Here is a 27,693-nt window from a genome sequence, read left to right as displayed (position 1 = left end):
GCATTGTGCGATAAGGAGTGTGATTTTTCTTCTCTGTTTGCGTAGTGCCGTCGGGGGCTCCGGAAAACGTGACGGTGGAGGCCATGAGCTCCAGTCGCATCCTGGTAACCTGGGGCCCAGTTCCTGAGCACGAGCAGAACGGCAACATCCTGGGATACAAGGTGGGTACTCGTGAGAATAGATTCTGCCTCGTTGTTTTGTCTGTTACATTCTTTGTGATTTCACACAAATGAAAATGACCTTAAACTGATGTCAAGTAGTGCGCTAAGGTACTCTGAAACAATGTCTGCTGAAGGAGCCCTTGGCTCAGTATAATAAGCGTCTCAGAAGTGAATGAACGTTTTTTTTTTTTATGTAAGATCAACCCCTTAAACTGTGTTGTGTATGATGAAATTACATGAAAGATTTGATGTTTTTCCCTCTTGAGGAAAGGAGGCATTGTTTTTATTCTTCAATGAAACCCAAAATTTCTTATAACAACTTGCCTTTGCAGCTGTACTATACATTTCTAAAATGAAACCATAAAAAATATATATATATTACAGTTCACATTTTATTTAAAACATTTTTGTGCCATTGTCATTTTGCCTTTCCTTTAATTAAATTTAGAAACAATTCAAATATTAATGTTTAATGTTTGTTACAGTATTTTTCATTTTAAGTAATGGAATAGTTTAATAAGGAATTCACTGAAAGTCTGACCCATGCATCTAGATCTTGATGTGAACCCATGTGTTCAGAGATGCTTCTCTGGTTTAAAGTCAACCATGAATAAGGCAGGAGGCTTTATAGAGAAAAACAGGCTGCTGAACAGTGGCCTCAGAGGAACAAACCTCATGTCATTCAGCTTTACTAACAGCTATCCTTCTGTGTTTCCATTTAATGCAATGTCGGTCACAATCACAAAATCACACAGTGATGTGAGCTATAATCATACTTAATATGCTTATTCTTTCAGGTTATGTACAAAGAGAAAGACTCAGGTTCAGAGGCACAGGTCAACGTGGTTAAAGGCAATCTGACGCAGTCTGTCTTACTGAGGAACCTGCGTAAATATGTCCAGTACCAAATCCAAGTTTTGGCTTTCACACGAATCGGAGATGGGCAGCTCAGCAGCCCCCCAGTCCTGGAGATGACCAAGGATGATGGTGAGCAGCTTTTCATATTTCACCACTGAGAATCAATTGCATGACCACGCAGGGAGTTTAAAAGTCATTATTTACCGACTTTCATGTTATTCCAAAACAGTATGTTGTTTGTTTGTTTTTCTTGTATAACATAAAATGTGACCCTGGACCACAATACCAGTTTAAATCTTATATTTGTAGCCATAACCAAAAAAAAATAGTAAAAAGTAAAAATCATGCTCCATGAAGATATTTTGTACATTTCCTACCGTAAATATATATATCATTATTCGCTAATAATCTTTTTGCTACTGAGCTGTGAGAAATCCTGTGATCGAGTAAAGTGAGACTTGTGTGCTAGTACTACTTTGTACTTTGTTTTCTGTGTGTGTGTGTGTGTGTGTGTGTGTGTGTGTGTAATATGTGTCACTAAAACATCACTTTAACTTTCATTGTTTAAAAAAAAACCACCTAAAGAATTTTCCAAGTACAGTATTTAATTTTTTGTTCCAGGAAAGAAAGTCATACATGTTTAAACCCATGAGGATGAATAATGACCAAATGTTCATTTCTCAGTGAAACTCTGTTTTATGTGCACCCTCCTTGACCAAGCAGTGTAATGATATGAGCTGTCATGGGTAATGGGTATTTGCCCTGTGCACAAGATTGCACAGACTGATGTGGCCTTGGATTTTAAAGAATAAAAAAAAGATGAAATGGCATTTTGTATTAAGCTCTTTCAGACACTTTTCTGAAGGTCTTCAATAGCTTTCGAAGCTTCATTTGTTTTTGGTGTACATTCTGTGCCTTTGCATTCACTTAAAGCCGGTCTCAGACAACAAGAGTTTTTAAATCCTAACCCATTACAAAATCTGGTTGCAGCACACACATAAAGAGAATCTTCGCAGATTGTATTTCTTTGATTCTTAAACATGTACACACTACAAGATTTGAAAAATGAAAACATGTTTGATATGATCGAGGCGGCCCTGATTTCCATGTAAGAAGACTCCTGTAGTGTGAGCCAGGCTTTAGTTAATTCACTCACCATCTTTTTTAAGATTAGATTTGCTATTAGTCAGGTAAACTGATACAGTAAACAATACATACTCACAAACTCACATATACAAACTTTGTTTGAACGGCTTCCAAATGTTTACTTCATAGACTGAAACTTAAACTGATGATACACGGGGCAACTTTTTGAGCAATGTTGCTGGGAAGATTTGGGCAATGTTCATCAGCCTCAAAATGACTTTGAAGGGCTGGCTGAATTTGAGGAATGAAAGCTTTCTGAAGAGAGGTATGATAGTTTGTTCTCCATTACAACAGTGATTCTCTCCGGTCAGGATTACATTGAGATAACAGTGGAAACTAATGCACTCTTATATGACAAGGTGCAAGGCCATAAGGGACAGACTACAGCAGAAATATGTTTTTGGGAAAGGGCACAAATAAGGCCACCCTCAAGGTTGTTCTGGAGAAACAACTGATATACGCAGTGTACCATGAGATTTGTCAGATAAAGCTATATAGCGTGCACATATGAAGTGCTGAATTGTAATTTATCTCTTGTTCAAAGCTGATTTAATTAATTCAGTTATGTTATACTTGGAAACTTAATATTAAATATAAACCACCTGCCATCAGTTCTTTACTTAGAAATTATTTTTTGTGATCTAGATATCTCAACGGAAATGGGGGAATAAAATATATTATTGAACTAGATTGTACCACACATGCAAGACTAAGGCAAATGAAATGTAATAGTCTACAAATCATCTATTTTAAAAAACCCATATCAGCCAATTACTAATGTGAATATTGAGAGGGACCACTGTATCTTATTTTTGTGCACATGCATCTGATAGAAATAAAAACTAATGGAAAATGCAAAACTATAATAACCTTGGTGCACATATGACCCCTTTAATTTAAATATCATAAGCTAAAACAACTTTGTTACTGAATCACACACACTTCATGCACATTGAGTTTTCAAAAAACACTTCAGTTTTGCTTGCCTCACAAACCAAGAATCTTATGACGAGAGAGGACATCATAGGGGATAGCAATAGAAGCTTTTTCCCCCAGCTTGTAAGAGGCATTTAAAAGAAGCCCACTATGTGAAATACAGGGGTCAGCCCTTAATCCAGCCAACTACAGAGTCACATTAATGGAGTCTGCACACCGGCGGTCAGCTATGTGCTGCTCTCTGAATAAGAGATAACAGGTCTCTTTTAAACGTTGCTGTAAATGGAGCTCCCCCTTGACAGACGCAGAGAGCTCGGGCCATTTCACTGCCGCACTTTTATGATGGAAGCACAGGGCCCGGGCAGCATGTCCCCCCGTCTGTGCTCACTCGACCTTGGCAGCAATTATCTGTGTGTTTGCCTTTTAAATTCCCCTCCAGAACAGACCTCATTAAGGACTGATGGTACAGCAGCATTTTATCCAGGCCCTGGCTATCGTACTCAGGGGGTTGGAGATGCCACAGGATGTCCATCTTGTTTCGGCCGGACGTGAGTGATTGTCCTGGCTTTTGTCTGCAAACTTAAACATCCTGTAATTGGATTTAATCAGAATTTTTTATCAGCAAAGCAGGCAGCAAATTGGAGGTTTTTTAAATCGAGCTATGATTAGATTGGTATGCCTTAAAGTCGTTAGAGTTTGCACATCTCTGAAAAGATTGGCAGGAAAGTGCGTTTATTAGTGACTCACTTAAAGTAATTAATAAACTGATTTTCTAATTGTAGATTCACACCGAGTAAAAGCACTCGGGTCATGAGTCGCACATTAGAAGAAGTTAAAAGACTCCTCATGTGCGTGTTATCTCCATATAAACCTCGTGGCACGAGGAGGGCTGATAGCAGGATGATGAATCTTAGCAATCCATTGGAAAAGAGCCATCTTGGGAAAAGCCCACTTTTACTGTAAGAGCTTCTTCTTGTGGACATGTGTCCCTACGGACCCACAAAAAATAACTGCAAAAAGCAATACAAATCAAATTGCTGTCAGATGTGTTAGATATATAAGTTCTTTAATGTCCAGGAAATGAAACATAGAATCCGCCTAACAGACCGCATCGACTGGGGGAATCCAGAGAGAATTAAGGAAGCGGTCGAGAGACGGCACAACGATGATTGTGTTTGTTCCACATTTGTACACCACGGTGATTCTCGTACAACAAAGCAGCAGTGTCGTTTCCTGCTCATGTGTTTGTGTGTACCTCAGACACAGCACCGGCCCACCACTGTTATTGGATTCCCTCCATGTTATCTGTCGCTCCACAGGTGTCCTGTTAGTGGATGTATAGGCCTGTCAAAGATGCCTTGGAGAGAGGGGAAAGTGTGTATGTTTAGAGGTGAGACACATCAGCAGGGAAAGGAAACATCATCCTTAATCAAAGCCTTTAGCAGAGCCCTCTTTTAGCACCGGTGGCACACTGTGTCCTTCAGAGTAGGGCACAACAGTCATTACATCCTCCAGTCATCGTTGGTCTCCTCTTGTAAGCAGCAGATCGCCCCTTGGCAATGTTTAGCTCCAGTCTTAGCATACAATGATAGATCTCTGGTCATCTAGGGAAGCATGTGTCTCAGCGATGGCCTGTTTTAGGAGGGGTAGAGTGAGTAGGTGTGCCATGTGGCAGCACTCATGGACCAGCATGGATCTAAATACTCTGGTCAAGGACAAGACGACAAAGTCAAAGGGAAAAAACAACCAGATTTTGCAGTTTTCTGGCCGACAGCTAATCATTAGTACTGTTAGCTAGAGCAGATTTGAATTAACAAACCAAACACACACGAAGTAGACTTTGGCATGTAACTCATGCATGTGAATTATACTTCAAATCGCATGGCTTGTAGAGTAATTTAACCACATAGCAACACTCTGGCAAACATTCACAACACCCTAGCAACCACATTCTGTAGTAATGTGCTAACAACTGATTTTTGATAATATCTGATTGGAATCCGATCTAAATGACTACTGTCTTACTCAATATCTGCATTGGTTTCCATGGCAATGAAGTTGTGTTCGTATGTCTATGCTAAAAACAATTAGAGCAAAACAGTTTGCAATCCAGATGTTGTCTTACAACATGATGACATGTTGCCGTCGTGATGGATTATAATAAGGGATAACAGTATAACGTCTTTCGAGCCAGCGCCAGAACCGTAGGAAGCTGCATGCACTGCTTTATTTTGTGCTGCTGTCTCCACCGGTCTCAAAACTCCAAAGAGGTGGGTAGACTAGCAGATTATTGTCATCTTCTACTTGACTTGCTATTGACATCAACACAACCTTGTTTCTGTGAGGACGTCCACCATGTTTTCTACAACAACAACGTGTTCACTTTTTATGTGGCGTGAGAATGTGAAAAAGATACACAAAGTCTGATCTGAGCAGTCAGACTGAAACATATTTCCAGAAATTAGATATGAAAGTGATGACATTGCCAAGTATGGTAACCCATACTCAGATTTGGTGCTCTGCATTTAACCCATCCAAGTGCACACACACAGCAGTGAGAAGTGAACACACATCCGGAGCATAGGGCAGCTATGGATCCAGAGCACGGGGAGCAACTGGGGGTTCAGTGCCTTGCTCAAGGGCACTTCAGCCATGGGTATTGAGGGTGGAAGAGAGCGCTGTTCATTCACTCCCTCCCACCTACAATTCTTCCCAGCACCGAGACTAGAACCAGCGACCTTCTGGTAACTAGTCCAAGTCTCTAACCATTGACCACATCAACCACACTGGATTCGACACCATGACCTCAGAGGTTCAGAGCCAGTGCCTTAGCAGAGTGTGCCACATTAGTTGACACTAATATGAATAGGATTTCAAACCACATTTGCAAAAATCGCATTTCATGTAGTTAATTGGCGTTCAGACTATCCGAATGCAGATTCACACAGAGTAAAAGCACTCAATTCATGAGTCGCACATTAGAAGTGGTTAAAAGACTCCTCATGTGCGTGTTATATCCATATAAACCTGGATTTGCACAAAAACGGATTTTGGCTTACAGTCTAAACTAGGCTACAGCAAATCCATGGCAAACACTCACAATGTCCTAGCAGCTACTGTACTGTTGAAACAAACTGTAGAATCATGGTGAGAACCACTTTATTTTTATGATAAAGCAGATCCGTGTACAGTATTTCTGTGCAGAGGTGTATGGAACATGAGTGCTCACTCTTACAGCTGACTTCATCCACTGACGAGATTTAGTCTGGAATATGTTCATTAGTGCCATAGTTTGAGTGCTATCATAACTGTCTCTTTTTCTCCTCATCTCATGTTTTTGTGTTATTATGAATGTTACATTTTTGTTGGTGTTGTCCTTTACAAACCTTTTTGTTTTTCTTCTTCTTTTTTAATAATGACCTTATCCTGACGTAAATACCATTTCAGAGGCTGTCTCGGGGGGCTGCTGCTGCTTTAAAAAGCTAAATAACCTCTGTTAAATCTGATTTGAGCTTGATGTTTGGCCATAATTCAAAAGAAAGCTTTATGAGTTCTGTAAGGTGTATAGGTGTAATTACTGCAAGAGTCATGTAATGATAAAATCTCATCTTTGGCCTCTCCTTTTCCCCTTCAATAGTTCCCGGACCACCGATGAGACTTGTGTTCCCGGAGGTGCGTCTGACAGAAGTGAGGGTGGTCTGGCAGCCTCCTGTGGACCCCAATGGCATAATTATGGGTAAGATAAATAATAGGTAAATTCCTTCTATCATACATTGAGGAAATTAAATGTAGAACAAATTGAGATTTTCCCTTTTTCCCAACATATTCTTATCATATTATTACACTACTGTTATATTATTATGTATATTTTTTTAAGAAAAGAAAAAAATGTACAAATTAATTGCAGATATTTTAAATGAATGTTGTTCTCTTGATTTTTCTATTAATTAAATAATTCCAAATACATGTATCACAGTTTCCAAAAAATATTAAGCAGCACAACTGTTTTCAATATTGATAATAATAAGAAATGTTTCTTGAGCAGCAAATGAGCATATTAAAATGATTTCTGAAGGATCATGTGACACTGAAGACTGGAGTAATGATGCAAAAAATTCAGCTTTACATCACAGGAATAAATTACACATGGTTGACTCTTAACTTTTATAAAGAATATATTTTTGAATTTGAGACTTTAGTCTTTGTAACTTTACATATCCTTTACATCTCCAAAGAGAAAGGGAAATTCTTAAATCGCATCATGACCCCTTTAAAAACTGTTTTCTCAGTACTTGATCTGGCCTACATGAGAGCGTGAAATGCATTAGACTGGCAGTATCTGGCTCAGAGCAGAGCCTGTTTCTTTCCTCCGCTTTGTGAATGAAGCCATGTCACTGTGCACCTGAGACTAATTCCTCATACGGGAAGAAGGAACCGGAGAGGAGAAAATCCCTGCGTTTTAATGAGATTAGTCTGACAAACACCTCAAGTGAATGAAGCTCAGAATAGCCGCCTGCCAAATCATGCTGCCTGTGCAAATCACACCAGAGAAGAATACACGCAATCTCAGCGATGCAAAGATGAGATCCAAACACACTGATAGACTTTTGTTGATAGAATCCTATTCACCAAGCATTAATTATGAATACAGTAATGCCAGTTGAAGCATTTTGATGATGGAAAAATTGGGACTCTGGAGGCTGCTTTGTAGCAGTAGCAGTATGAAAGAATTAGTTCTCCTAAACTAAAACTCCTTTCATTTACTCACAATCATGTGTCTCTGTCCGTTAAACACAGGGACATGAGAGGATGGCGATTGCAACTGTCGAGCTGCGAAAGGACAATAAAAGCAATGATTTGTTTGCAGTTCATATGCTTGCTTTGTGTGAAAAACAGCCCAAAATTTGAGACATATTCACTCCTCTTTGGTTATCACATCTCTTGTCAGCGCAGTATATTTAAGTGAAGTATGGAAGTCTCTCTAAAATTCTTCCCTCATTTTGTCCACCATCTTGCACTAGCTAATACAAGTTTAGATCACTGAGAAACCAGCTACCATGTTTCAACAACAACAACAACAAAAAAGACAGCTACCAGCTTAAGCTGGATTTTCCAGCAGAGACTTTTATTTACAGCAAACCCTAAATGTAATGCCATTTTCAAAGCTGCTGAAAAATGTGTTGTGTGTTCCCAGAAGCTCTAGCAAGCCTGACTGTTAAAGTCTGTGGCTGTGAATGGGAGTTTGCTTTGGATTTTGCAGCAGATCAAATAGTTTTACTTAATCTGACTCCAGCTCTCCCACTCATACACAAAAAAAAAGGGTTGACAAAGGAACTGCACAGAAAATGCCATGCTAAATCAAACCGGAACAGCTCAGACGTGTGTTGTGAACATAAGCTAAATAGATGTAAAGGCAGACGTAGCCCCTGCCAGCGGATCCTGGTTAATTACATCAACACCGCAGCACTCCCAGTCAAACATACTGCCCGCACTGTGTTATTTTGCACTCTGTTTCCATGTCATACTTCAGCAGATCAAGAGATGCTGTATATGTAGATTGAAGTCACATAGAGAGCTCTTTGAAAGAGAGGAACGAGATTTCCGGGGCATGCCTCTAATTTGCAGCAGCTAGTAGATAGGCAATGCACTGAAAGCAGATGTTGATCGGAATGAGCTTACTGAGATTCAGTGACTGTTCTGTGTGTGTGTGTGTGTGTGTGTTTGTGCGATTATTGTTTCATTACCAAAAAAAAAAAGAAAAAGTAAAATATATATTCTTTTTATATATATAAAATAACTGAATGAACCCTTTGCAAATAGTTTTACATTATTTTCTGTCTGATTTGTTGCAAAAATAAATGTATTATACAAATGGCTTTCATAATATCCATAATAAAAAGGAGGCATCTTAAAGAAAGGATATGCATTGAATATATATATATATATATATATATATATATAACTCTTATTATTTTCTGTGTACTTTTTTTTTGTTTTTTTTTAAATACAGAGCATTTTAATTGTACAAATGATTTTTATAATATCCATAATAAAAAGAGGCACCTGAAGAAAGGAAATGCATTAAAAGCCAGTGTAGATGAGAACACAGCTTGCTGAGATTCAGTGGCAGAGCGCAGGGCTTTCCTGCCCTTTCTGCCGAGGCACTGCCCTTGTGAGTGTTTTTGCTGGCCGCTGCAGGACTGGTAATCACTGAGCAATGAATGAGGAAAATAGAGCTGCTGGAGTTTGTGAGGTGGTGACCTAGCCAATCACATGGGCTGATGCCCTCACAGTGGAAACCCCTCCCCAAAAGCAAAGCCCTAATAAACAATACACGGGTCAGGAGCCACGCAAACGCTGAGCAAAAGGGCTGTTCTCTGCCCATGGTACTCTCTGTATCTCTAGAAATATAGACACTGACATCTAAGTAACTGTGTGTGTGTTTGGGGATGAATGTATGTGATATTCAACTGCCACTCATGGCTTAAGTGGACATTGGGACAAAGGTGGCCAGAATGCAGTGTAAGCCTCCCGAAAGATAAATAGACAGTTGAATAATGTCCCGTCTCTCCCACGGCCAAGCTCTGCCCACACATTCCATTTTCAACATGCTTCCCGATAATGTTATCATTTGTTTCGCTTGAGGTTTGCAACACGGGTCATTCCCTGGGACATGATGCAGATGGACATTCAGCAGACCTAACACAGCACTTCTGTGTCAAAACATGCCTGTTCAATCTCTAAGTTAGGAATACATGCATTTTAATGGGCCTAAAACATTCTGTAATTTAGCTTAAAAACGCATACATTTATTTGATTTGTTTTTTTGTTTTTAATTTTTAGTTTTAGTTTCAGTTTTAATTTGTAGTATTTTAATGAATTAATGAATGAGGCATTTATATAGCTCTTAATATATTTGTAAATGATTGGTAACATCTATTAATCTATTATATCTATTAATCTAGATATAATTTCAACACTATACTATTTGATTTGTTTTAGTTACAATTTATAATATGAATAATGTTAAACAGTGATTCCCAGTATATATATTTTAACTTTGTATATTTTAATATACAAAAATCGTTTGTTTTGCTAAACCTTTAAAGCAAAAACTCTGTATATATTAGGGATAGGAAATTATTCAAATAATTAAATAATATTTTTGCTTACCACATTTGGTCCCTATTTAAGAAAAGAAAGCAAAATGATGTCTGTCAGTGTTGTTTTCAACCTTGTAATGAAAGATATGGACCTTCTGTTTTTGTCCCATCAAATGTTCTAACCAATATCAAACTAAATACAATTATAAAATACTGATTTTGTACTTTTCTGCTTCATTTTGAGTGGCAGCTATTGATGAAACTGTTTTAATATAATTTAATTTAGGTGAATCATTTTAATAAATGGTAATTAATGATAATGTTCAATAAAATCCAGTATAAACGAGTTAAAATAACCTAATTCTTGTTTGGTGTCGATGCTGTATCTATGGTGCTGTGTAAAAACACAAACAAATTTTATTTTATGCAGGTTTGTTTGTGCTCCTTTTCTCTTCGAATTTAATTTGACATTTGGATTAAATTTGATATAAAGAGTGAAGGCAAGACAGAGGACTTCCTCGATGAAAGACGTATTTGAATAGAGTCTTTTTGCAGTAAAGGGAAGCAATGGATGCAGATATTAACCAGAGCCGAATTTAAAGTGGATGCTGATATTTTCCAGTGCAATGAAAGCCTTTTTGAAAGCCGTCCATCTTATAAACCTGCTGTTGTTTTTCTAAAGATGGTTTCCCAACTACAAATGGCTTTTTGAGGAGACATTTTCCTCCTGTCCTTTTGTACTTGAAAACGTACTGAAAATGACTCTCAGAGCTTGTGGAAATGTTATTCAGACTTTTGATGTCAGCTTAAGTTTGAAGTTTTTAGAGTAAAGTCTCATAGACATGAGAAGGACGGAGGATCAAGACTCACCTCAGATGATCTAATGACTGTTTTATAGGATACCAGGTAGCTTACCGTCTGGATTCTGGGGATCCCAACCAATTCATCACAGTAGAGGTGGGCCCTGATTCCCGTCAGTTCACCGCCTCTAGCCTGACCCCGGAGTCGGCCTACATCTTTCGCATCTCTGCCAAGACGGAGCAGGGCTGGGGAACACCTGCACAAGCTGTGGTTATAACTACTGAGATCAGAGGTGATGCAAACACATTCACAATTTCTAACAATTGACTGCAACATTCACATTCAGCTCTGCACTCATCCAATCAACAACTTATGTATTGAACCATAATAAAAGTTTGTCAGTAATAGCAAACAATAGATTTGTAACAGAAGCATTACTATTGGGATACACTAAATTGCTTTGAAAAGTAAAATTGACTTCAGAAATGGATGACAAAGGGAGGAAAGTAGTTATCCACAGTAGACTGAGAACTCCCATTCAAGTCTGGCTGCATTCTGAAACAGCTACTTTCCATGGTCCAAACAATTCACAATGGATAAAAATGGATGGTATTTTATTCAGAAACCAAGTCACATTACGGAAGTAAAATGGATTGTGTTTGTTTTCTGTTGATTTTAAGCATGTATTTAAATGGAAATGCTCACAAATGAACCAATCATTCTTTGCCGTAGACCGCTAAAGAGTCATGATATGCGAACCCAACTGCTACACTGGTATTAAGCAGATCAATTTCAAGACAGACAGATAGTTTAGGTTAAAGATGGGAGTGATTACATATCATCCTTTGACCTCCTGAAGCCGCTCGATCGGTGCTTTTAAACGCTGCACGGACAAGGCCATTGCAGTCATGGCTTTCGATAGCTTTCATTGCACATGATCTGCATCTTTAATGGCAGTCGATATGGTGCACCTTTAAATAAACAATTATGCCTCTCCGTATTGATTTCTCCCATTAAAATCGATGAGGTTATGCAGTTGTGTGTCACATGGGTGGTGGGGGGTGGAGAGGCCAGGGCCAGACCCGCTGACTGATGCACACATGAGTAGGAGAGTCCTGTCCCATGATTAAGAACAGTCAGCAAGACCAGCCTGACCCCTGAACTCACACTTCACATCTATCTCTCATCCATCAGAGCTGCCGCAGCCTCCACGGCAGCTGCGTGTGCCCCAGGAACATGTGCAATCGCGCCAACTACATCTCAACTGGGTGCCCGGAGGGGACGGCTCCTCTCCCGTCCGTTACTTCACCCTGCAGACACAAGAGCTACCCAACGGAGACTGGCACACCCATTCCTCCACTATAAGCCACAATTCTACCTCCTGGGAAGTAAACAGGTGAGCTCCTTTGCCATTTCTCAAACCCCTCCCCCAAAATCTCCCAAACAGCAGCACCGGGGGCTTTACCAAGAGTCTGGCCTCCAGTACCCTCACAGAGTTGATTTCCCTCTCCACTGCTTCAAAGGCTCATGAGGGCCGTACAATAAGGGCAGTATGGAGGGAGTGTTATTAAATGTGCTGGAGCCTTTTTTCTCTGCAGCAATTTATGATACTCGATCCAATTTGAGAGAGCGAGAAACAGTCAGTACTTTGGACTACAGGCGTTCCAGCTTTTTTGCATGTGAGTTATGTCAGATCCGCAGCTATGATTATATGGGCAGTCAAATAGTATTTTATACGCGTTCAGAGGGCCATCTCATCTTGATTATAATGAGTCCCCTTTCTCAGTTGAAAACTCTCTCAGCCATCAGCTTTTGAGTGCTTTTTTAAACAGCCAGATTGTCGCTAAATGGATTATTCAGGTCTGACTTGTGTCTTTACCAACTGGAGGCTTTTAGGAGTTGGGCATCATGGGAAAAATATTCCCTTTAACCAAGCAATACGAATAGCAGAAAGCCCCCTCGTTTTGGAAAGCGCTGTGCAACTCATCTCAATCGACAGAGATCGGTTATGAGACCTAAACGACATGTTTAGTTCGTTAATGAGCCCAATTGGCTTGTGAGTGTGTTTTGGGTAAATGGGAAATGAACAAATTAGAAATTAAAGAAAAAACATTTTCCACATATTCCCTTTAGTCTCAATCCCAGACAGTTTTGTGCCTGTGTTTTTCAACACAAAATGACTGAAGAAGGCTAAGCAGAAGGGCTGATGTAATTATTTATGAAGTATATTAGTATAATGATTTATATTATTATAATAATTGAACTTATTAATGTTATATAATTGAAATAATGTTAATACATTTTTATTATACTTTCTTGAGTTATTTACAATTATAATAAAAGTAATTGTTGATTATTGTTGATCCTTTAATATTCTAATGTGATTATGTATAAATAATTATATAACTCAAATAATAATAGTATTAATATATATTTAATTATATTATATTTAATTAATTATATTTTAATTTACATTAACTGGCAGTATGGTTGTGAAGTTATGTCAAAAATCGTAACTGTTGACTGAAATTTACTTGTGATTATTTATGTAGAATATATAATAATAATAATAATATACATTTAAAATATAAATATATTATTCAAATAATAATATAAATGTATTTTATCATTTAAATAATATAATTAAACCTTATTAAAAATACTTATTTTATGCTGGAATCGCAATTATTTTTCCAATTAATTTTGCAGCCCTATTGGACCGCACAGTTTACCATCATCTCAGTTGTTCACATCATATTTCTGGTTTTATGAAGTACCATATGCTGCACTCATGTCTTTATGTGAGCTGTCCGATATGAAGTGTTTCGTGTCTTATTTCTGTCCTCACCTCTCTGCCCCAAGTGCTTTAAGATAAAACTCTGTAATTGCCAGCGTGTGCCCTTAGGCTTCAATGGATTGTGTCCATGACATTTATAGATACTAGTTCATACATGCACTGCTGAGCCACATCATTTGTGATGGGAAAGGGCTTTGTCCAATATGAGAGAGTTCACGAGCTGTGCAATCCCTCAGGCTGAAACCCTTCACTTCATACAAGCTCAGAATGATGGCGACTAATGACGTCGGAGACAGCAAGTACAGCCAAGAGACAGATGCAATTACCACTTTACAAGATGGTGAGTAATAATCAGTGTGTTGTATCTACTGGCTTTGGTTGATGCGATATTGATTCAAATAAAAGTCGTAGAGGAGCTACTGTCTTATCTACACCATTTACTTGTCTTGGAACTGATTTAATTGTGTCATTATTTACTCACCCTTATGTTATTCTAAACCTGTGTGACTTATTTCTCTGGGCCACAAGAGAGTGCTAGGTCTGTGGGAAAGTTTTATATGTATGAATGTATATATACAAAGTTACATTAGTACAGTTTATTCTTTCTAATAGTCAGAACTGCTAAGAATTATTTTATTCTTGCAGTTAACATTTTATGTTTATCTTCAGTTCTTATACATTTAAAAATTTACCTTAGAAAAAAAGATAGAATCTACAAATAATGAAAATATGTAAATGTCTTTAACCCTTACCATCAAACATGTTTGAAAAAGTTTGTAAATCCCTGGTCAAATGCCTCAAAACTTGCTACTGGAAAATAATGACATTAGGGCTTTTCACACTTGCAATAGTTAACTCTGGGTCATTCTAAACCCAGGTAAACAGAATCCTGGATTATCTTGCTTCACATTTCACACAGCTCATTATTTACCTCATAATAATGAGGTTAACAGTAACAGTAATTTCTGGATATTTATATGCTGACATGTTCCTAAACCCTGGGTTAATGTTCTTATTTGCATATTTACAGTATCAGTATCGTTGATTGGCCAAATATATATATATATATATATATATATATATATATATATATATATATATATATATATATATATAGATATAGATATAGATATAGATATATAGATAGATAGATAGATAGATAGATAGATAGATAGATAGATGTGCTGTGTAAAAAAGCCTTTTTTGTCTGTTTCTCACAGAAAGAAATCCTACAATTGGTGAAATTAACCACTTTTATGGTACTTTTATGTCACTTTTTGTTATTTTTGAGCTTGGCACCACCAGTCCTTATATATATTAAAAGAACGGCCTTATACAGTACAGTACAATACAGTCATACAGGTTTGTACCAACATAAAAATAACAGTATTTCCTTAACTAAAAACTCTTCTGCAATGGAATTTCTCATTGTATTTTACGCAAACTTATCAAATTTTATTTTCTGTATATCTGCAGTTCCCGATGAAGCGCCCACAATTCAAGCCGTGAGACCCTCCACGACAACGTCTGTGCTTGTGAAGTGGCAGGTACGCTATACCGGCCCACTCCAGGTCGAGTGAACTCCTGACCCTCATTTATGTATATCTGATGGCCAGATAACAAACTGGCTCCAGCCTGAGAAGAGTAACAACATTTTGCAGGCCATCACCAGTGAAATTACAGCCCTGTTCTGTTTAATGATCTGAGTTTTGTCAATAGGTAGCCTCTCCTCACTTTGAGCAGCCTGCCTTGCATCACTTAGTATTCCTCGTGCAGGTTTGCATAAATTAATGACATGTGGTATTGATACCCGCACATTTACAGAGCTCACAAAGGGCTTGGCCAAGCCCAGGATAATTAATACCCACACGCGACAGCAATCCTGCGGTCTGAAGGGAAATTAATTAGTAGCTGAAACCTTTTTTCACTGACCTATGAGTCCCGAATTTTCTCACTGCTGTCTGTTTTATCAGCAGAACCGTAGGCCGAGTTGATTACACTCTGCTCTGAGCGTTGTTAATTACCCACTGACTGAATGACTCAGAAATGAAATCCTCATCTTTTATTTATCTTATCCGTTTGACGGATGCGCGATGGGAGATCAGTCAACGCTGTCTGTCAGTTACAGCCGGGCGACTTTTTATCAGAGTGTGCTTTAATAAGGACCACGAGAACAGCTAGCAGAAAATGAGCTTTAATTTAATCTGTGCCTTTGCAGGCGCCCAAGGAGGAGAGTGTGAATGGAGTTCTGGTGGGCTATCGGCTCTACTACCGCGAGCTTCAGTATGACAGCGCAACGCAAGAGTCAAAGCGGTCCATCAACAGCTCCTTGCTGCACACCGAACTGACAGGTAACTAGCGGGAGGTGGCTCTCCCCTTAAACCAGAAACATCTGCACGCAGGTCTGATTTATAGCTTGAGTGCTTCTTTGAACACTTTAACCCATCCAGTAAAAAAAAAAGGAATTCCTTAACGTTTTTTACTCACCTTTTTGACGTGCGCTTTTGTGCAAAGATGAATATTTTATTTTCCAGCTACACTCTCAGAAAGTAAGTCGAGTTTTGAAATTAAACTGGGACACAATTAGTAATGGCAAATCATGAAATTCACATTAATAAGCTGAATATTTCACAAGTCAGTCGAGTTTGAGTGCTATCAAAGAGTTGGGACGCTCGTCTTCCCTGCAGTTAAAGAATCATTTTGTGACGGGTGGCTGAGTGTAGGTGAACTCATTACGCGCTCAGGCTGTGTGAGGTGCGGAATCATGAGTTTGAGCTCAAGCGTTCGGCACAGAGCACACCAACGGGCTCTTCTCTCCACATCCTGGATCCAGCTGCTAAATCTCCTTTGACAAATTGTGCTCAGCAGTGTTGACAGCATTTAAATGCGCAAGCCTGGAGCAGCCGAGCAAGGAGGCGTATTTAATTCCTTTCCCTATGTTCTGAACCGGCCAGGGCAGGAGTGCAATATCTCTCCTCTGCTCTCCACTCGTCTTACATGTTAAAATCTGAGATCTCTCAGGTGCTGAATGTGATGTCAGGTGACATCACCCTAAATGCCAAGATGAAATTACCAGAGCTATGCTTTATTTGGTTTAACACCTGACACTGAAAAGTTAGCAGGTGCTCCAGAAGCTAACAAGGTCCCTGTCACTTTTTGAAGCATTCTTCTAAAGTCAAGTGAATTTATGTTACTTTATTGTGCCGATATGTCTTTATGTGCCTGTGATTGTTGTTCATTGTGTGTTGTCGGACAAATACAAAAATGTTATACAAAATCTTGCAGATCATTTGACACATGAAACAATGAATTTCCTCTTCCATCTAGTTATTAATACACTGAATGACAGTTTAAAAGATAACATTCATTTTTTTTACCACAGTATCACTGTAAAGTGATATTTAAATTCATTTAAATTATTTTAAACCATGTACATGTGTTGTTGCGATTGCTCTGCACAGTTTATTCAGAAATACCCCAGCTGTTTCTTCATCAAAATATTTGAAGCAAAACATTTGGGAATATCATTTTGATTGGTAATCGTAATGGTATCCCTTTTATTTATGAAAAGCTATATTTATAATAACATAATAACATATTTGGTGGGAAAAACAATAGCACAAACAGCAAGTATTAGCAGTGGTTTTGATGATTTAAGTAATATTGTGTGATATTACTTGTTGAGTTTTACAATATACAATGTTTCAATAATATTAAATGATGAAATAAAAATGACAAAAATTTGTATGGTAAGTTTCAAAATAGCCTATGGTTAAAAATTATCAATTTGAATTCTAAGTCCCTCACTGAGCTATTTGTTTCTATCCATTTAGGCACCCTCTAATTTTTATTATTTTATTTTTATTTGCCAATTTGGAAATAAAATGTAAGTGCCTGAGCTTGACCAGAAGATATTTCAGAAAATCTGAAATAATTTCATATACAAACCCAAGCATATTAATTTAAGTTACAGCACTCAAAAGGAGCTGTATAAAAGGACTAACCAGTCACATTTTTTTCTTTAATTGTATCCAACTGATGCTGGATCATTATATGTTTTAAAAAATCTTATTAGGTCCCTAATGCACCCCAGCTTTTGATTTAATACTGTATATTGACTGTTGAATCATTAATCACTGGCTCGCTTTGGTTTCTAGCGGGGTTTGATTGGAGCGCAAGATGAGCATTGTGGAATTTCATCAATTTCTTGGAGAAGTGTGTGATGAGCAACTTTGAAAAGCAAAGATTTACTGCTGTGATGAAATATCCCTTTGATTTGTGCTTTTCCATCTCTGCTGCTTCGCCAGTAATGTATTCCTCATCGTTTGCTCTTTCTCCCCCTACAGCCAAAAGCACTGTGAAGACTGTCAGCAATCCTTCATTAACCGAATTCGAGCTAACGCGTAAGTTTCATTTAGCCATCTTTCTCATTTACATCAGTCTGCTTTGAAGTCCAAAATATTCAAACTCCCTTTGGCAAAGTGTGTAATCCCTAATACTCTTCCTGTTCAGAGAACAAGGTTCTTCTTCTAATCCATCTACTCTGACCAGGAACATTCTGGCCCTGAGATATTCTCAAAGTGAATCCCATTGCACACCCCCTGAGACTTGCATGTGCTCTCAGTCTCCCATGTACCGTCTCATCAATAGTGTTCAAAGAGTTTGGATAGAGTAATGCCATTTCTTTCCAAGATCACACCCAAACTGTTCTGTATCCACACTGATAAGGAACAGTAGGTGGTTATCTCAGAGATGCTTTAGTTTCTACCCAGATGTATTCTCAGTCTTCGTGTCTGCTGTCTCAAAGCCAAGATGTGTCTTTCAAGCGTGCTTATGGCTCTTCTGTTGTAATTTTGAATTCTCATCAGAGCTGCAGAAATACAGGCGCTATGAAATTGTGATGACTGCCTACAACGTCATTGGCGAAAGCCCTCCAAGTGCTCCGGTAGAGGTGTTTGTTGGAGAAGCAGGTAAGTGATTGTGTCAAAATGAGGGCACTTTACACATTGCTATCAAAATGTTGTTGAAATAAATACTTTGTTTGTATTTGTGTAGTCCCTCAGTAGCTGTTGCTTTTATTTTTTTATTTTATTTTATTCTATTGCAGCAAGTAGAAAAGGCTTTGTCCTTCTCTCATGTAAAGAACACACTGCGGAGGTGCTTTCTAATAACACCACAAAAACAGTTGAACTAGCAAAATAAATAATGTGACATATATAACAACGGTTTATCAATGCACATTTCCCGCAAGTCCTGTTTAAACTATGGCACGCAAAGTTTTATTTATTGGCGTGTGATGAAGAGATGCTGCCAGAGACACGAGCTGCCGGACCTGCTGTCCAGAACTGAAACACATATGCGATACCATTACTGCTACAAATTCATAAAGACACTTGTGATGAAATGATCAAATGGACCCATAATTCATCCAGGCCTTCCTTATTGTTCAGCCTTGATGTTAAGAGGATTGTATCTTGCATTTTCTGAACTTGCACAGTTTGAGAACATAACTCAGTGGTTATGTTGAGAACTGTTTTTTTTCTAATACAGAGTAGACTTTTGTCAAACCCAGACCAGCATGCTTTTCTGGCATCATTCCACCCGAGCACCAGTTTAATGAGAGAGCAAACTAGCAGTAAAACATCTTTGCTGCTCCACCCTGACAGATGTGGTGATGACCACTGTCAATGGATATTCCTTTTGAGATGGAGACATGTGCTGTAATGTTCTCCAGTAACGGGACAGCATGCACTCTGTCTCCAGTCCTTCAGGGAATAAGGCATGACATGAGTTGACAGATATGAATTGTGTTCCCTTACTGGAGTGGCATGAAGAGGGAACATAAGGACAGAGGGCAGAGCTGCGTAATGTGTCAGAAACGCAAAAAAACCTAAAGGACTGGGTTTGAATCAATTGTTGGACTTTTTTGGATAGTTTTTTTTTTGGGATTAAATAGCTGTTATAGCTGTCTGACACTATACTATCATGATTAGTACTGAAATGTAGTTTTGGGGACGTCACATCATACTTCATCTTCCTATCAAATCTTCTGACCAACCAAATGCTCTCTAGAATCCGGAGCGCCCGCCTCCTGCACTATAGACGCTGAGATCAATCACTTTTTCCATAGTGTAGTATTTCCTGTGCAGTGAATGCCTCGTAGTGCACAGTGTAGATGATAAATATGCTTTTGATTGGTTCAAATGATGTCCGGTTTCATGTTGTGTCACGCGAACCACGGCAGGGCACACAGTCTGACTTTGGCTCTGGTCCAGAGATGCGATGGCACAGAGCGGATCATGTGCGCGAGTATGCATATATTAAAAACTTTTACAACTACACAGCCTCAGCATGATTATGACCACTATTTAGTTTTACTAAGAGTTTCATTTTGAATATAGAGGGTAATCTATTAGACTCTGGCTGTCAAATGCGGCTTTACTGAGATCAATGTCTCTGGCCTGAGCAGACATGATAAAAATTATATTGGCTGTTTTAAAAAGGGGGCAGGGCTGATCTATATGTCCCGCCCAGTCTTCCTGTTTTTAGTTGAAATTATGTCACTACATAGAATGACGCTGCTTGTTTCAAGGCACTTCAGGGGGCCTTTAAAGAGGACTTGAGGATAATGTGCAAAGAGGGTCCAGTGAATCTGGAGTGCTTGCAGATATGAAAAGATGGCTGAATAAAGAGTGTGCTCAAAGTTGAATTTGCTGTATTAAGCTGTACTGAAGGTTGGTTTAGCTCTTTCTTCTTCCCTAACTTACAATCAGGCTCCTGTGAGCTTGCACTGCTGAATTGCAAGTGCTTTTCAATTTGAGTTTAAGTTGTTTTGTTACTAAAAACAGTATTTTTAAGGTATATTTATTGACTTGAATAATATCCAGCTGCTTGGCTGAACAGCCAAGCATTTCAACTAATGAGCTGCCAAAAAAGGAAAACCAGATATGACATTTCAACTGTTTCACGGAAAACTGATAATTGTTGTGCTGTTTTATTGGGTACACCACAAAAAAGAAAGGATCTTTATCACCTACACAGCCCGAAACAAATCTATATTCACGTAAGGCATCTCATATGATCAATGAAAGGGCCTTTAGTGGAAAAACAATCCTGCCGCTGCTAGCAAATAGATGCATTATGTCTGCATTTCAAACATATGCTTAAATGTATCGAACACAGGCAAGTTGTTACAAATGCGAACTGTCGTTTTTGCTGTTTAATTCCACTCCAGCCGTGCTAACAGGCTGACACTGCACAGACAGGATGTTTTCACACAATTTAGCATTTTATCCAATCATTTCAAAGATTATTTATGGAATCGTAGCATTTCTGTAGTAGTGCCACAGTATAAATAAAAGCAGCAGTCATGGTGAGAGTTTAGGCGTGACAGGGTGTGTGCGTGCATTTTTTTTTACCTCTTTCACCTCTTTGGAGCATTTTTGGCCTCCTCTCATAAGGGGTTTAATGAAGCACTAAATATGAATCTGTCATAAAGAACTCAAGCAGCTGGCGGAGCAGGCAGGGTTATCAACATCAGGTTATTAACAGCATCATTAGAAGGGGCCAGGCGTGGAGATTACTCCCAGCAGCAGGAGGGGGGAGCCAAACAAACAAATGAATTTCCCTCTGATTAACGTCAGGTTGGCTACATCTGAAGATACTCTTAAGAAGGATCAAAAGATGAAGGCTGGGAAAGAGTGGCGGAGAGCGGGCATGAAGGCTGCTTTGCCCTTAAAGCCTTCTGCCATCACAACAGCCATACTTAGGGTTGCCAAGTCTGCATTTTTTCCCGCTGGACTAGGTTACTTTACATAGGCAAAGGGGAGGAGCTATCAGACTCCACTACTAGAAGACAAAATAATCTTTTAGACCTCATTATCTAGATGGTTGAGTACATCGTGCAAAGAATAAGTGCAGTACTCATTGTGTAAAATAGTATAGCAGTAGTGTATAATACATCATTTGGCAGTGCACCTCACGTGAGAAGTGTTATGGCATATAGTGCTGTCGACTATGTAGTGTTCCAAATCTCACTTGAAATGTTGGGTTTAGGTTAGGATGCTGCCTGTGTAGACAGCAATAGAGCTCGCTTAGATGTTGGAACTGAGTTTGTCTGTGCTTTATTATAATAGCTCATTCAGTCAGTTCTCTCGCGCAAGCCCCTCTTGAACCACACTGTCCACAGCTGTAATTCATTCCTGCTCATAAATGATTCAGCCTGCTTTACTACATGTAAACTCAGAAAGCGCCTAAAATAGACAAGTTGTCATGCTCCTGGAGTTCAGGTTTGGTCTTATTAAATCAGCTTTTTTAATTTTTATGATGATTGCTGTCTGGGGAAGCGGCATCTGTTGCTGTGATTTATGACGGATGGGGATTATGTATTCCTCACCCCTTTAATGAATGACATTTAACAGAGACACAACAGAGGGCGGCAGTCATGCTGGAGTCAGTGTTCATCTGATATTTATTCTCCACATTGCATCTCGACGGACTTAAATGGATAGTTCACCCAAATAAGAAAATTCTATTATGATTTACTCATCGTCCACTTGTTCCAAATCTGCTTGTTCCAAAACTCTGTGAGTTTTTTGCTTCTGTTAAATACAAAAGATGTTTTGAATAATGTTGGTAACCAACATGAAAAAAATACTATGGAAGTCGATGGCTACCCTCAAATGTTTGGTTACCAACATTATTAAAAATACCTTCTTTTGTGTTTATCAGATTAAGAATGTCATACAGGTTTAAAGCATGTGAAATGCTTCCAGATTGGGTATTGGCACCAAAGAAGCATGAGTGCTTCTCATTTTATCAGGGCACAGTTGATGTATTTTATAGTGGTTAGCTGGAGAGACTGACTGTGTGGTGTATTTACAGTATCTCTTCTGCTCTTTCGTAGCCCCCTCCGTGGCCCCTCAGAGCATCCAGATCAACACTTTGTCATCCACACAGCTGGAGTTGCAGTGGGAGCCACCCCCTGCCGAGACCCAAAATGGCATTATTCAGGGATATAAGGTGACACCCCAAACCACCCACCTCATCCAGTCTCTCTCATACTCATCATACTTATCATCTGTTCTCTTTCTCTCCTCCCCTTTACCTCTACTGTCATTTTCACATTCTCTATGTGTTCCTGTCGCTAAGTGGTAGAGCATTGCGTTATCATTGCAAAATGTTGTGGGTTCAATTCCCAGGGAACACACATACTGATTAAAAAAAATATATAGCCTAAATGCAGTGTAAGTCGCTTTGGTTCAAATGCATAAATGTAAATGTCTATGGTTGAAGAATATAGCTACAATATATATATATTTTTTTTTAATATATTCTCCACAGATTTACTGCGTTAGATAATGGCACCAGACAGTTTGTTTTAAAGAACTGCCCATTTAGGTCATGAAATAATGATCATGGGTGAGGGTTAAGTGAATATCTGATGAAATATGCATGGAATTGAATATTAAAATGTCCTGGCAGTAATATGACAGATTCATGTTAATCCAGATATCCCTGTTGTTTCACTGAATACTTCAGTTCCGCATGATCAGTGAAGAAACGATAAGCCCACTGCACATTTGATTTGTTTTGTAAATAATTTGTATGGTCATTTGTGTAATATAACCATAATGGATTGAATAAATTAGATTATGAAACCAATTATTGTACTGAATGCTAATTGGCCAATACAGCATTCAAAAATATACAGTATATTAACATCCATCCCCCCATCTATAATAACAGCTATGACAAAAAAAAAAAAAACCCTGAACCTAATTGGTTCATTCAATTCATTTTTCCAAGCCAATCATATTCATGTACTCATTACCGTTTACCTGTATATGTATGTATTTGATAAAAATGTCTATGTGCTGAGGCTTGGGGCAGCTGTGGCCTACTGGTTAGCGACTTGGACAATTTATCCAAAGGTCGCTGGTTCTAGTCTCAGTGCTGGCATGAATTGTAGGTGGGGGGGGGAGTGAATGAACAGTGCTCTCTTCCACCCTCAACACCCATGGCTGAAGTACCCTTGAGCAAGGCACTGAACCCCCAGTTGCTCCCTGGGCACTGGATAAATAGCTGCCCACTGCTCTGGGTGTGTGTTCACTTCTCACTGCTGTGTGTGTGCACTTGGATGGGTAAATTGCAGAGCATCAATTCTGAGTATGGGTCACCAAACTTGGCAAATGTCATGATATAAACATAATATATAATATATAACATAATATATTTTTCCTGAATAAGAAAAAAATGTGTACACATCAGTGCTTTTAATAAAAGTAATATGAATTACTATATGAATTACTAAGGCAATGTAGAAAAAAAAATGTATTTAATATTTAGTCATTTTTTATTTATTTACTGATGGTCACTGTTGGCTAAGAATTTGAATGGGATCCATGGGTCTCTTAAGGGTTGGAAACCCTTGATGTAGTGTGGCTTAAGTGTCCGGATATTTTTTAGGGTCAATGTACATTGTGAATAGAGTCACGACTGAAAGGGTTGCAGGTCGCTGTTGGGTTTGCCTGACACAGCTTAATTCGATACACTTTATATGTATATGTTGCCTGTAGATTCTTTACTGGGAGATGGACAATCAGAATGAGACAGAGAAAGTTAAGATTCTCTTCCGACCTGAAACCAACATGAGACTGAAGAACCTGACCAGCTACACATACTATATGGTCAAGCTGTCTGCCTTCAATGCTGCTGGAGACGGTCCGTTCAGTGAGCCCAGGAGGGGGCGCACTCTTCAGGCAGGTGAGCATCTGCACAGATCATCCTAACGACCATTAAACTCCCATTCAGGACTGATCACAGAGGCCCCCACTGACCTAAGCAAAAAAAATAACACCATTTAAGGCTAAACTATTAATCTGACCGCAGACAGCGCACCAAGGGCAACACGTCCACTTCCATGTTGTGTTCTTCTCCATGCATGAAAACCAGGTCGACACCTGATCATATTTTGGAGCATGCGGCGTTATATGACTGTTGCATCATTCACATTAGAAATTCATGTGTTCTACATTAAATCATTGACTCTATAAATGTTGTCGGAATGAATTACACACAAGCAGGGAATTATTTGACCTCAGGCTCCACCTCACTGAAATGACAGGGAGGGGCTTGTTACCCACGAGTCACCTAAAAAAACAGTTTAAAAATGATTCAGATGGTCTTGATGTGACCTCATTTGGTCAAACAGAGGAAACTCACCACCTCTACCTCTCTTTGACATTTCCTAAAGCAATGAGCTGCATTTGTGTAAGAGGACAGATTTGCATATCTAGCTCTGTAAAATCACTGAGAGAGTGGGATATAGTCGCTTGTATGGATTTGTTTTTATTAAACATATTACATCAGACTCTAAAATCAGACTGGATGTGCCACATTCAAAGCTGTTGCAAAAAAAGGCAATATACTCACACCTGTGACAGATACCAGTTTAATTTCATATGAATATGCTTTTCGTAGTTGCCGATGCTTATCAACTGTAAACAACCTGTAGTAAAACTAAAAACTTTTAGTTTATTAATAATAAAAAATATATATTATTATTATTATTATTTATTTTATTTTATTCTTTAATTACATACATTTTTTGCTGCAAAATGTTAACAAAAAGTGGACTTTATTTGCCAGCTTAGTAAACTTATTTGAACACAGAAAATTCATGAAATGGTCTTTTTTGTGAAATTCAGAATGAATTATTATGACAAATTAAATGGAAGGAAGCATTATTAGAGTCATTTGTCATAATGTTGTTTTACACAAGCTTCTTTCCTTTTAATATTTATGGAAATCATTGATGGATCATTGAATTATTGAAAAATATTTAAAGTCATTTAAGGAAAATAGTTTGTTTATTTTATCTTATTGTTTTTCACATTTATTCGCCTAGACAATTTTCTTTGTTTTTGTTTTTTTCTGGTTCTTGTGGGTACAAATATGCGCTTTGAAAAAAAAAATGTAATAATTTGATTTATAATACAAAACTGTAATGTGGTCAAGATCTTCACGTGGTTACATTATGCATAAAAACACTGCTTAATTATAGTAGAAAAATAAATAAAAAACCTGTAACGCAAACACAGCCTCATAGGTTTATTGCTTTAACATAGACTGTATCTGTTGCATTGATCAAACTACACGGTTCCCGCAGCCCCCAGCGCTCCCAGCTTCATCAGTTTCTCTGAGGTGACCAGCAGCACTCTGAACGTGTCCTGGGGTTTCCCGCTGACCCCCAACGGTGTGGTGGATGGCTACAGGGTGGTATATGAGCCCACTGCCCCTATTCAAGGTCAGTCTGTAGCTGCATGTTTTCACTCTTATCCGATTCTGTTTTCATAAGGTTCTGGTTTTACATCACTAGTATAGTTTTAGTGTTATTTTGATATTTGATGATTTGTTTATATAAAACACATTTTCTTGTTACTGTTTCCATGGCTCTGTGTTAAGTTTTCTCAAAACCAGCAGCTGAAAATGGCTGACTTCAATAGTATTAATGTCAACATAGCTTATCCTACATAACCGGAGTAATTGATTTTGACTCGCTGTGCCTAGGTAGGAAGATGCTGTAACATTGTAATGTTCGTTTGAATAAAAGGAGTCCTTGTGTGGTAGTGTGTAATCGTGCAGTCTTGTGTGTGTATGTGCATATTAGGTGTGACTAAGGTGGTAACGGTGGATATCCGTGGCAGCTGGCAGCGCTGGCTGAAGGTGCGTGACCTGACCAAGGGCGTGACCTATTGCTTCCGCGTGCAGGCCAAAACTATTGCCTACGGGCCTGAGGCAGAGGCCAGCATCACAGCGGGTCCTGTCAGAGGTAAGCTACACAACCACAAACACAGCCAAACAAAAACAGATCAGGAAAAGTCTCAGGGACGCTGAGCACAGCTTACATTCCCCACTCCTCAGTGAGAGGTGTCACAAATCCAAGCTGTGAAAAACACCTGCGTGGATCAATATCTCACAGTGGTGTTAGCTTTAGATCTTCACTCACAAAGGTCGGATCGCTCGCTTGTTCTTCTCTGTTTTCTGCAAGCTCTCCTCTCTGTTTAGGGTCTCCTGGATCTCCTGTAGAAATGTCAATCACAAAGACAGGATCCATGCTCAACATCCATTGGACACCAGGAGAGACAGGAGCAGGTCATGTGACCGGTTATGTGATTGAAGCACGCCCATCAGGTACATCACTCAAAACTCATTCATTTATGTGTGTTTTTATTCATTTGTTCATTTTCTGAATGAGAAAACTGACTACATATCAGTACTACCAAGTTAATCGTTATCATTAAGTGGCAGCTGTTAAGTTATATAATTATAAAAGGGGATTGTTTTAATGAATACATTCAATTTTTTATCAGCCATTCACTATTAATATTTTAAAATGTTAAAATCAAACTTGAATTTAAATCAAACTTAAATGTTAAAGGGGTTTTGAAACCCCTGAAAATTCATAAAGTGAGTTTTAAATAATTAAAAGTTAAATCGACTAGAGTTTTTAACAAAAACTAAAACATAAATATTGGATTGGAAACCTAAACTTAAAAAAACCTAAAAATGTGCCAACTAATTGAAATAAATAATTCAGTAACTAAAACTGAAGCTGAAATTAAACTAAATTAAAGCTAAATGGAAATATAAAAAAGGGTAACACTAAAATTAGTTTAAAATAAAAAGTTGTGCTTGTTAACCTTAAATAATGCACTGTGAATTAACAAACTAGCAATGAACAACTGTATTTTATTCAACTAACATTAACAAAGATTAATAAATGCTGTAATAAATGCATTGTTCATTGATTGTTCGTCAGTTAAAACAATAAATATCATTAACTAAAAGTGTTACCAAAAAGGATAAAAAGTTCAAAATACATAGCAAA

At 38.4% G+C, this 27,693-nt stretch overlaps 1 protein-coding gene across 1 annotated transcript in view; it reads left to right on the top strand.

Annotated features, from left to right (window-relative positions):
- LOC113081415 (protein sidekick-1-like) overlaps nt 1-27,693 on the top strand; it is a gene marked incomplete at its 5' end in the record, with an annotated part of 60,516 nt that overhangs the window by 26,045 nt on the left and 6,778 nt on the right. Inside the window, 15 exons of the mRNA XM_026253518.1 lie at nt 46-161; nt 959-1,148; nt 6,739-6,837; nt 11,103-11,297; nt 12,200-12,401; nt 14,039-14,142; nt 15,279-15,349; nt 16,021-16,153; nt 18,149-18,205; nt 18,671-18,772; nt 22,708-22,823; nt 24,380-24,566; nt 25,972-26,109; nt 26,473-26,634; nt 26,871-26,996. Coding sequence (XP_026109303.1) covers nt 46-161; nt 959-1,148; nt 6,739-6,837; nt 11,103-11,297; nt 12,200-12,401; nt 14,039-14,142; nt 15,279-15,349; nt 16,021-16,153; nt 18,149-18,205; nt 18,671-18,772; nt 22,708-22,823; nt 24,380-24,566; nt 25,972-26,109; nt 26,473-26,634; nt 26,871-26,996 — 1,998 coding nt within the window. The remainder of the gene's footprint in view (nt 1-45; nt 162-958; nt 1,149-6,738; nt 6,838-11,102; nt 11,298-12,199; nt 12,402-14,038; nt 14,143-15,278; nt 15,350-16,020; nt 16,154-18,148; nt 18,206-18,670; nt 18,773-22,707; nt 22,824-24,379; nt 24,567-25,971; nt 26,110-26,472; nt 26,635-26,870; nt 26,997-27,693) is intronic.

Source organism: Carassius auratus, unplaced genomic scaffold (genome assembly GCF_003368295.1).
Source record: "Carassius auratus strain Wakin unplaced genomic scaffold, ASM336829v1 scaf_tig00034336, whole genome shotgun sequence".
NCBI lineage: Eukaryota > Metazoa > Chordata > Actinopteri > Cypriniformes > Cyprinidae > Carassius > Carassius auratus.
Note: the sequence above shows the minus strand (reverse complement) of the source record. Positions and strands in the feature narration are given on the sequence as shown.